General features: G+C 36.9%; 1 protein-coding gene across 1 annotated transcript; it reads left to right on the top strand.

Moving 5' to 3' along the window:
• The first annotated feature begins 1,266 nt into the window (after positions 1 to 1,266).
• Positions 1,267 to 2,091, top strand: lrrc18b (leucine rich repeat containing 18b). The gene has a single exon (XM_016294910.1). It carries the CDS (start codon positions 1,267 to 1,269, stop codon positions 2,032 to 2,034), a length of 768 nt encoding a protein of 255 aa, XP_016150396.1. The 3' UTR covers positions 2,035 to 2,091.
• Positions 2,092 to 11,983: the final 9,892 nt, after the last annotated feature.

Genomic DNA, 11,983 nt, shown 5'->3' with positions numbered 1-11,983 from the left:
TATATATATATATATATTTGCTATTAAGTATTTGTACCAATACTGGAGGAATGTTGCCCCATGCTGTGAGCTTTTTACATTATATATTCATTTTTTATATAGAAAACAACCTGATTTTATGATTACTTTTCACACAAAATATGTTGCTTTATCAATGTTCAATAAAAATAAATATATTTTGTTTTCAATAATACATGGTAGTAGTGAAAAACAGATGAGGAGTTAATTTGCAAAAACCGATAACGATCTTTTTTATTTTTTCAGAAATCACGTTTTTTATTGCGCATTCCAAGTAATATCAATCAAACTGCAGTTGGGTTGTTTTGATTAAGTAATAATAACTTAAACAATTACAGGTAATTTACAAAATTAAAGTTCATTGAAAGTATGTTTTTTTTTACATATTAAAAGTGTGTTTTATAGCAAAAGCAGATAACTCCACATTTCATGTTTTAGAGTTTAAAACACTTGTTGAATCTGTGTAATCTCCTCAGATGAGAATGTAGACGCCTGACAAACGTTGTTGTTGTTGTGATCATAAACTGTATGGATGTGATTACACGCAATACATGGAGCTTTTCTCTCATCATTGTAACACGCAGCTTATGCAAGCTTCCGTAAAAACGTTTCAGCTTTTATTTTCCTTTTTCGCTCTGAAGAAGATATCACAGGTTCATCAAGTTAATCGAAATGATCCATCCTCGATCACTTTTAGTCAACTTTGACGAAACTCCTCTCAGCTAGCACAAAAGTAGCCTTGTCACCTGACCCGAATACAGCGTGCTGATTCGCTAAAATGGATTTATCGGCTTCTGTTCAAAAACAAAAAGAGCGCTTGGCTTCTGCAGTAAAACGAGAACTCGCGATGCCTTGAAAGTGGACAAAACCGGCTTTTATGACAAAAAGTGTTTAGGGTTCAGATCGTGCCATATGTGGAGAATAATGCACGGCAATCAGCTCTCTTTTTTTTTAAAGTGGCATTTATCGGTTTTTGCAAATGAACTCTTCAGATTTTCCTTCAGGTGTGCCTTTAACCCTACCGCAGTACACTAGAAAACACACAGTATTGGGGTCACATAGTACATTTTCATTTGAATATTAACCGCATCCACCATTTTAGGTGAACTTTGTCAGTGCATTATGGGATTGATTTCTTCACTAATGATAGATGCGTTGTTGCCTTAGAATTTGATTAAAACAAGGTGTGTTGTATTGTTCATAAATAGGGTAAAAAACATAAACAATGTTGCTTTGTTTATAGACACAATGGTGAAAGGGAAGAAGAAATCAAATGAACCATCCGGTAGAAAAATCACACTCAAGATGGCCAAGAACGCTCTGAAGGTGACCGTAGATGGTAAGCGTCGCCTCGACCTCAGTAACATGGCGATCGCCACATTTCCAAAGTGCATCCTGAAGCTCTGCGACGTAGAGGAGCTGGACCTCAGCCGCAACCTTCTCAAGAAAATCCCAGACACCATCGACAAGTTTGTGAACCTCCGCTCGCTCGACCTGCACAGCAACCATCTGGAGCAGGTTCCTGCAGCAATCGGCCGTCTGCATAACCTCCACAGCCTCAACCTGTGCAACAACCATCTGACTACCTCTGGCCTGCCGCATGAGCTAGGGCTCCTGAGGAACCTACGTATCCTCAACCTGGGAATGAACCGCATCGAGACTCTACCTCCACCTGTGGCTGGTCTCAAAGAGCTTCAGGAACTGGGGCTCTTCAACAACCTCCTGACACATTTGCCCAAGTGCATCCAAAACCTCCCAAAGCTGCAAAGGCTGAACTTCAAAGCCAACCCCATCCCTCCGGACGAGCCTCCAGAGGTGGACCGCATCCAGAGAGTGGAGTGTCTGTATCTAGTTCGGGAAGACTGCTTGTGTACCGACTGCCTCAAGAGGTGTAAGGAGGAAAGAGAGAAGCTAGACAGTCGAATGAGTACCGCTTCTACACTCAAGAAGTCCATCTTTGCTGGGCTCATAACGCCAAACTCTGTAGCACAGGAGAACCAGGCTATATGGAGGTGAACGTGTAGACTAGTCTAAAGTGCCGAATAAATCCCGTCAATCCCACAAATATTCCAAATCCACCTTGTCGGCATGTACACTCTTATAAATAAAGGTTCTTTATTGGCATCTGTGTTCCCATGAAGAACCGTTAACATCCATGATAAATGTCTGTTCCACAAAAGGTTCTTTATAGTGGAAAAATGTTCTTTTAAAGGGATAGTTCACCCCAAAATTTTAATTCTGTCATTAATTACTCACCCTCATGTCATCCCAAACCCGTAAGACCTTCGTTCATCTTCGGAACACAAATTAAGATATCAGTGGTTCAACCTTAATTTTATGAAGCTATGAGATTACTTTTTGTGCACAAAGAAAGTAAAAACAACAACTCGTCAAATAAGTCATTAAGCTTCGTAACATTACGGTTAAACCACTGATGTCACATGGACTATTTTAACGATGTCCTTACAATCTTTCTGGGCCTTGAACGTGGTAGTCTATGGAGGGTCAGAAAGCTCTCGGATTTCATCAAAAATATCTTAATTTGTGTTCCGAAGATGAACGAAGGTCTTACTGGTTTGGAACGACATGAGTGCGAGTAATTAATTTTTGGGGTGAACTATCCCTTTAAGAACTGATCATTGAAAGTTATTTGGGGAACCAAAAATGGTTCTTCTAAGGAATCATTTCGAAAACCCCTTTTGGGTGCCTTAATTTTTAAGAGTGTATAGATAAAGAGGGGATCTAATTCATAACACTTTAATGGAACATTCATTATTGATTTTACTCCGGTTCGCATTGAACGTGTTGACCACTGTTGAATACATTTTGTCATTTAGATCCTAATCCTGTCTAAATGTGCATTTAAATTTGCATTAAACACTGCATTACTGTTTCGTTTCATGAAATCACAATAAACTTTCCTTCATTTGAAAACAATTGTTGCATGTTCATAATAGGATCCCCAATGTATCTCTATGAGACATGAAAAAAGAAAGAAAAAGAGAGAGCAGGTATTGTCTTTTTGTTGTTGTTGTTGTATCATTGACTTTCACATCACAAATTAAGAACATTGATTCTGTGAAGACTCAGATAACTGATGTGAAATGTAAGATAAATGACAGAAGGTAGTCAGGTTGTTGGGTCTGAGTCCAAGCAAGCAATTCCTTACATCTCACGGGCTTTTATAAAACACAATATCAATGCCTTGTGCAATAGTCCACTAGTATTGTTTCAGTTTGTTTTGTATCATATTTGATACATCAGGCTTTTATGGCTGGTGCAGTATGATGTAGTGAGAACAAGGAGCTCATGCTCCTCATAGACCTCAGCTTCATTTAGAGACCCAAACTAGCAAAAAATATGCAATTTGGTGCAGATGTTATCTACGTATAATGTTGGTTGCTTCATGAAAATCATTAAAGATTTCACAGCAGTGTACCACAACCTGAAAGTGAACACACAATTTTACTAAAAGACATTTTACATGCTAAAAAAAAAGTATAAACTATCAATCAGACAAATAGCATTTGTGTTCATGTTTATCATGCAATAGCTTCTATGCAACTCTAGGGAGCAGCAAAGAACTAAACAGCCTCAGTTCCCACTGCTGCCCCCTAAATGAGCTACAGTGACATTACAATCCCATCTGGAACGTGTGAGCATTAAACCTGTCATTTTAAGGGTTTGTGATGTTGCTATGTATTTAATAAAGTTTTAGGCTACATGAATAAATGTAAAATATTTGAAGCTAAAATCTGATATGTACTCAGGAAATACCAATGATAATTAACTACTTAAATCACAATTTAGTCACTTCCCAGGGACATGGCAATATGAGCTTAATAACTATAAATAAAGTGAGATCTGGGCAGAATGAAACTTGTAAGGTCAGCAATACCTTCCAAATACATATGACAGTGCTTTACCAAATAGATGAATGACTTTCACAATCGTCTACTTTTGTTGTGAAGAAGAACTGGTGAATGTTATTATGTCCATATTGATTTTTTTTCTCATTTCTCTTGAGGAACAGTTTCCTAATTAACGCTCGGCTCAATTCTATTGATTCTCCCACACTGGCACTGTTTTGAGGATCTGCTCGTGACACGACAAGTGATTTTAAACGTCTGAAAAGATTTCTCTCTGTTTATTCAGTGAACATAAATACAGAGGATTCTTGAAATAAATCATTTGAATGAGGTCTGTAATCTGATTACTCCCACCAGAAGTCAAAGTAAACTAAACTCAGCACTGCTATTAGGCTAAAGTGGATCAAAGTGAAGCTAAAATAGTATGGAGGAACAAACATGTTCCATAGAAAATAGGTCCTGACTCTGGTGGTCCAAGTAAGAGCTGTAAAATAACACCAGTAACCCAGTAAAAACCAGCAATGGATTACTTGAAAATCACTTAAAATGTAAAAAAAATACAAATCTGATTGATGCACTCTACGTGAGTAATTATATTCGATTAAACATTAACGTCTGAAAAGATTTCTCTCTGTTTATTCAGTGAACATAAATACAGAGGATTCTTGAAATAAATCATTTGAATGAGGTCTGTAATCTGATTACTCCCACCAGAAGTCAAAGTAAACTAAACTCAGCACTGCTATTAGGCTAAAGTGGATCAAAGTGACGCTAAAATTAAAAAATAAAATAAAAAAAGTATGGAGGAACAAACATGTTCCATAGAAAATAGGTCCTGACTCTGGTGGTCCAAGTAAGAGCTGTAAAATAACACCAGTAAAAACCAGCAATGGATTACTTGGAAATCACTTAAAATGTAAAAAAAATACAAATCTGATTGATGCACTCTACGTGAGTAATTATATTCGATTAAACATTGGATTACATCACCTTTATAACTGTTTCAAAATGTTAATTTCAGGAGATTTATCTCTTTCCGTATAATAAATAAATATTAATAGACCACTCTTGTGGTCTGAGTACAATATCTGTAAAATAACACTAGTAATCCAGCAAAAACCAGTCATGTATTGCTTGAAAATCACTTAAATTAAAATGACAAAAAATATGAGTATGACACATTCTACATGAGAAATTATATTGTTTTATTCACAAATATAATCCTACTACATCAGCCTTATAAGAGTTTCAAAATAAGTTAATTTCATAAATAAATAAATACATAGAAAGAAAAATAAACTCTGTATGTTGTGAGTACGAGGTCTGTAAAATAACACCAGTAATGGCTTACTTAAAAACAATTCAAATTAAAATGTTAAAAATATAAGTATAATGCATACTGCAGGAGAAATTATATCGTGTTTTATTCACAAACATAAGACTTAAACCTTATAGCAATTTCAAAATAAGTTTATTTCAAGAGATTTGACCATTTAAATAAATAAATAAAATAAATAAATAAATAGTTTCTGACTCCGGTGGCACAAATATGAGGTCTGCATTATCTTTTTAAAAATCTTCTCCTGTTGCTCCATCACTGTATGTGATGTCTCTGGACGTGCCCTCCTGAATTATTAATACTTTGTAAAATCAATAAGTCGTGTGACATCAACAACAGCACTAATCAGAATTCATCTGAACGATCGAAGGTCTATTGAACACTTGCTCCCAAATGTCATAATAGACTGACTGAGGGTTTGACACTGCAGCATTAATGTGATTCTCAAATATGAATGACATCTGTCATTTTGAATAAAAAAATCTGTGATTTTTTTCTTCTTTTGAGTCATGTGAAAGCTACCGCCGAGGACAGACGTCAGCCAATCTTTTCAGTATAGCTTCAAGGTAATGTATCTTAAGCCGGAGCAGAATAGGATCTTTAATGAAAAAAGCCATATTTTCAAAGTCATCTCAAGATCAAAGAATCCAGCAATGACGCTCTGATTATCCGACATCACTGAGAGAATAAGCATCCTGACCGCTCGCAATGGACAAAAAAGCATTTCGAACAAACAGCTAAATCATCAACAAAACAGCTCATGTGGGTATTAAATGACCGGACAGTCAAGTGCATCCCATCTAAGCATCTGCCGAATAGGATGTTTATAGGAAATAAATCCTTTTGTGAAAACGTAGATGGGCATTTTTCCGGGCAGACCTCACATTAGCTAGACGGTAATTCCAGAAAGATTTTCCCAATACACAGAATCATCGCACCATCTAGCCTTTAACATACACGTCATTAAGGAGCCTCAAAGGGCACGAGTCGATAAACACGAGCTGGGAGAGAACAAAGCACTTTATTTGAGAGGGTAGTGTATATTTAGGAATTGGCAGCTCAGTGTTGGTTACCCTCGGCCTGAAGCAGCAGCTCTCGGCCCTGGTGGGTTGAATGAGGTTTTTATTGCGGTCTCATTTAGGTCTCCATCAGGGCTCTGCAGGCCTCCTCCCGCCCCCACCCATCCTTTCTGAGGAGCAGCTGTGGTCTACAGGGCTGAGCGTATTGCATCGCACTGGTGGAGCCGCTGCTATTATCTGCCATACTGGGGGTGGCTTAGGGAAAAGACAGGGGAAGAAAAGAAAGACAAGGGCAGGAGGGGAAAAAAAGGGTGGAGAGAACGCTAAATGGAGATTTGAGACGGGCAATTTGAGTAATTTTGTAGTTGAGCACTCCAGTATCCAGTAAAATAACACTAGCAATCCAGTAAAAACCAGTAATGGATTGCGTGAAAATCATTTAAATTAAATTAAATACTTTTTTTTTTTTAAACATGAGTATGACATACTACTGTATATGAGAATTTCAAAATAAGTTAATTTTATAAGATTGATCTGTTCTTATTAAAATTAAAATAATTAAATAAAATACATTAAAGGGATAGTTGTGTGTGTGTGTGTGTGTGTGTGTGTGTGTGTGTGTGTGTGTGTGTGTGTCTGTGTTGAACAGCAGTTAAAAAGTTTGGGATCAGTAAGATTTTTAATGTCTTTTAAAGAAGTCTCTTATGCTCATCAAGGCTGCATTTATTTGATCAAAAATACAGAAAAAAAATTAATATTGTGAAATATTATTACAATTTAAAATAATGGTTTCCTATTTTAATCAACCTTAAAATACAATTTATTTCTATAATGCGCAGCTGAATTTTCAGCACCATTGCTCCAGTCTTCAGTGTCACATGCTCTTCAGAAATCCTTCTAATATATATTTATATATATATATATTATAATCAATGTCAGGAACTGTTGTGCAGCTTAATATTTCTATGAACCTGTGATACTTTTTTCAGGATTCTTTGATGAATAAAAAATTTAAAAGAACAACATTTATTCAAAATAGACTTTTGTTAAAATATTAATAAAAACTATAATAATATCTCAATGATACTAAAATAACACTGCTTCTGACTGGTGCTCACAGGCACATTTCGTGACTAGCTTGAGTCCTATTTTACCAGCTGACTAGTTACTTGCAGATTCAGTACTGGACTGGTATAATAGTGCACATCTCTAATGGAGATGTGTACACATGTGAAAGATGCAGGCAGTGTGAGAAATCCCTAGAGATGGAGAAGCGCGAGTACACATGCCTGAGACCAATTAAGAGGCGGGCGGCTTAGCTCTTCAGGGCAGCCTGCTGTAATCATACACACTGACTGGTCAATGTAGAGGAGGACATGATTAATAATGCAACGCCTGGTGGGTGTGGACCAGCGTGCGCACGCGTGGGTCGGTGAGTAAGAAGCAGAGAGCGAGCATGTGCGTGTGTGAGTGTGTGTGTGTGTGTGTGAGTGAGGAATCCCTCCCCCAGCCCCCATCCAGCCGGTGCCTGCAACATGAGGTCAGCGAGCTAGCAGTGAAGAGAGGAGAGAGCGAGGAGGAGAGGAGCAGGAGGGAGAATGTGCCGAGAGAAGATCTGAGGAGGAGGAATATGCAGAGCAGAGGAAGCGCAGCCCATCGATGGCAGCCATGCTGAGTCCAAAGATCAGACAGACCAGGAGAGGTACAGTACGCTGCATTTGTATTTCATCTGTCGGCTCTCAGGGGCCACACGCTGTACGTGCTTTCATCTCACAGCATCTCTGCTTCAGCTGCTCTCAGCACATTGGCTGGATCAGATCTCATGATACTTGAACTGTGCGATTATCGATTATACCACTGATCAATGATCAGTATAATATATATATAAATTATAGCTTTTAATATATTTTGATGATCGTATCAGTTGTATATATAAAAAATAAAAAACATTACATTAAAATTGAGAAGCAGGTGTAACTGTTATGAAATCTGCAAATTACAAAATACATAATTTAGTAATATTTTAGTAATTTGTGCCATAAAAATGTGACTGAGTACAACAGATATATCTTTTTGTGACATATATTGCATTTGACTAGGCTAATAAATCCGCCAATATTTTGCCATATTCTGATATTTACTGATATTTTGCCATTAGCCAATATTGATTATAAAAATGTTATAGTATCAGCGTATATATTTACATCTCAGTTGTTGTAATTAAGTTGCATTCACCTTATATTACATATCAGCATTATATTTGCAATAATAAATGTCCATATTTGAAAATAAATACACGTATTGGTCGACGACTATGTAAAACAGCTGTGATAATTCAACTATTTACATCATCAAAATTCTGATTTAAAACAAGATTAGGATAAATGAGTTAATATAAATATAAATGCACTCAGTAAGTCTTATCTCTTCGCTCTCATTGTGTTGTGGCTGTCCGTACGATAAACCTTGAGTGTCCAGCGATGCATGTTACACCTCAACAGCTGAACATCAGCGCACACATTCCACTATCATCCGCAGCACGCTGAGGCTTCAACACACACGCCCACAGAGCACCGATCATCATTCATCAGCAGCCTATAGCACAGGCTTGGGTGAGATGTGAAACACAGGCAGGGGAAGATCTGAAGCACAAGACTTCATTCATCATGCATCAACTTGATGGATGACACTGTGTTAATAAGCAAAGCTCAATGCAAGTAAAATGCTGAGTGATTTAGTCCTTTATGTTCTCTCAAGCCTCCTATAGCTCCCTGCCCATCCCCCCACCAGCCTAATGCTACCTGCTGAACATCAAGGCATCTGCTCGGAGAAGATGTTAAAGCACGAGCCATGAATTTATTTACACGGCTCTCTGGAATACTTGATTCTCATTGGTCAATCACAGCATTCTGCAGTCAAATGTTTTGTATAAAGAGCATGAAGCTGTAAACTGATCGTTGTCCCTGGTAACATAAATACGCTACTTTCATTTATTCTTCCACTTTCATGTTCAGATTAATATTTCAAGTCATGTATTCACTTATTTGGTAAAAGCCATGTAATATACTGAATAATGTACAGTCAATGGGTCATTATCACAAAAAAAACAATTCAAGACCTTTCTGCTTTGCATCAGGGTCTTGCATCACCCTGAAAGTGTTTGTTTTGCGATAACGACCAGCTGACTGTATTATAACTTATTACATTATATTTATGCAGATGCTTTTATCCAAAGCGATTTGCATTGAGTTTGCATTGAAGGTATACATTGTTTTAGTTAATGCATTCCCTGGAAATAGAACCCAATCGGACCTTGATGCTGCTAGAGCCCTACTATTTATTTATTTATATTTATATATATATATATATATATATATATATATAATTTATACATACAGAATAAACATTTTCTAAATGGAATGTGCTTGTCTTATAACAAAATAAAACCAATTATTTAATTTAGGAAAAATATTTTTTTGTCTCGCTTTATATATATATATACTGAGAGAGAGAGAGAGAGAGCCTTTATACTAACTTTGTCTGCCTTTATATTTATTATAGGGTTATTATAGTTAACTACAACTAAAACTATTAAAACCATTAAATAAATAAGATAAACTATTAAACAATTTAATCCATAAAATAAATAAGAAATACGATAACTATTACAATCTAAAAAAAATGCTTATTTAAGCAACACCTTATTTTTATTTAGTTTAACTTGATGTACTAAAATAACTAAAACAAAATTAATAAAAACTGTATAGACATATATACTAAAAATTACTAAAACCGGTAAAAATGAAAACGAGAGAATTTTTTTTTTCAAAACATTAATAAAAACTGTAGTATCTCAATGATACTAAAATAACATTAATTTAGGATTATTGTCATTAAAAGTTTGATAACTGAGAACCCACACTGTAGGTTGTTTCTTAACCAGCAGTGGAGTTTATCTAAGGTGCCAAATTTATATGCCACAAACGTGGTGCCAGTTCTGACACTGTCATCACGCACAACTTGAATACATTCTTTCCACTATATTTTAATTGCAACTTTAGAGGCAACTATTCTCAGAGTTGATCCCGTCTGTGCCAAAACAGGCAGTTTTGGCGACCACATCCTAGAAACGCCCATGACAAAGTGGGAAGGTATGAATCATCGTGTAGAGAGATTTGCAAACTGGGTGTCTGCACTCTGACTTCAGCACTGAAAACGCTCAAAACTGATTGGCACAAAACACTTGTGTAAACCAGAGTCCAGTGAAAACATGCATGAGCTCCACAAATGTACAGCTTTGAGGGACGCTTTTAAAACACTGAATGTTTGTGTTTCTGCTAAACACATCAAAGTTCCCATTTCTGCATAATATTCTCAAAAAATATATAGTGCCTAAAAAATGTATAATGTTGGATGAACTTATAAATTAGAAAAATATGGTGATTATTACTAACAGCTGATTGTACTCACTATAAATTATGTGTTCATAAATGTGCATGTTTTGTAAGTCAACCCAGTCCAACCCAGGCTCACTGGAAATAACGTGCTTGTGGCGATGTTTCTGCAACACTGATATTGTGTATACCTTACTGCACGTTTCACAGCAGTTTCAAAGTGAAATGTCCAGTGAGTGGTGCTAAAACGTGCATTCAATATGTGGCACGTTTTTATTATGTTGGTACAAGCACGTATTGCTGCGTTTTTATTACGTTGCTTCAGGCAAATATTATGCCAGTTCAGAAAACTGACCGATAGTGTTTAACGAATGCAAAAGGGATAGAAAAAAACCGCATTCACTGATGCAACCGTGCTATTTTAACTTCCTTATAGGCGGGTTTGAGCTGTTTTGTCGCACCGTACTTTCACAGGATTCGTACCAGAGCTATTCACCTCACAAGTGCAACGCCGTATCGTGTGAGCTACCGAGCAAACATAATAGATAACAATGTCGTGCAAGTAAAATTAGGCTCTCTTTCAATCGAAACTCTGTAAAACATACTTTGTGTGAAAAGGAATAAAAAATTGTCTGAGTTTTACTGCCTCTAGTGTTCATTTCAACTGGAAACGGCAGTGATTCGTATGTATAGGTACGTTTGGTGAGTTTAGCAGAAATGTAGGTAAAGTCACGTATTTCCAGTAAGCCTGGGTGGCGAAAGTCGATTGACCAAACAGTGCAACAGTGAAAAGGGACCCCTTTCAAACAGTGTCACATTCCGAACATTGTTTAAGCGACATACACCGGTATTACAGTATTAAAAAAATTCATATCATAACACAAATAAACACCGGTATTCGGTATGAACCGGTATACCGCCCAGCACTAGGCTGAATCATGTGAATTCACGCAGCATAACAAGACTAACCACTCAGCCACAACCGCAAAAACCACCTGTTTATATTAGCATACCCACTAATGACTTAAACTTTAAGATGGCTAACTATAATTATGCTAGCTAAATGTTGCCAGTTTTACCAGACAGGATTTTGAACATGGAAGTTCTGTCTGTATCATAAACACATCAAGTAAGACACACAGATACCCCCTTGTGTCTTCCTCTGGTCTCCATTAGACAGAGCAGGGCTACTGAACCCACCACACCCTTAGACACAGCTAATGTAATCAAGAAGCCTGCAGCTCAGATGAAGAGGAGACATTATGGAAAAGGCCATTGGAGACAGACCCAGCAGCCATCAGGCATTTGTCTCTCTAAGAGCCTGACTCAATCCCTCCACATCTG

This window comes from Sinocyclocheilus grahami, unplaced genomic scaffold (genome assembly GCF_001515645.1).
Source record: "Sinocyclocheilus grahami isolate Dianchi unplaced genomic scaffold, SAMN03320097.WGS_v1.1 scaffold326.1, whole genome shotgun sequence".
In the NCBI taxonomy this organism is placed as follows: domain Eukaryota; kingdom Metazoa; phylum Chordata; class Actinopteri; order Cypriniformes; family Cyprinidae; genus Sinocyclocheilus; species Sinocyclocheilus grahami.
This window is presented reverse-complemented; position numbering and strand designations above follow the sequence as displayed.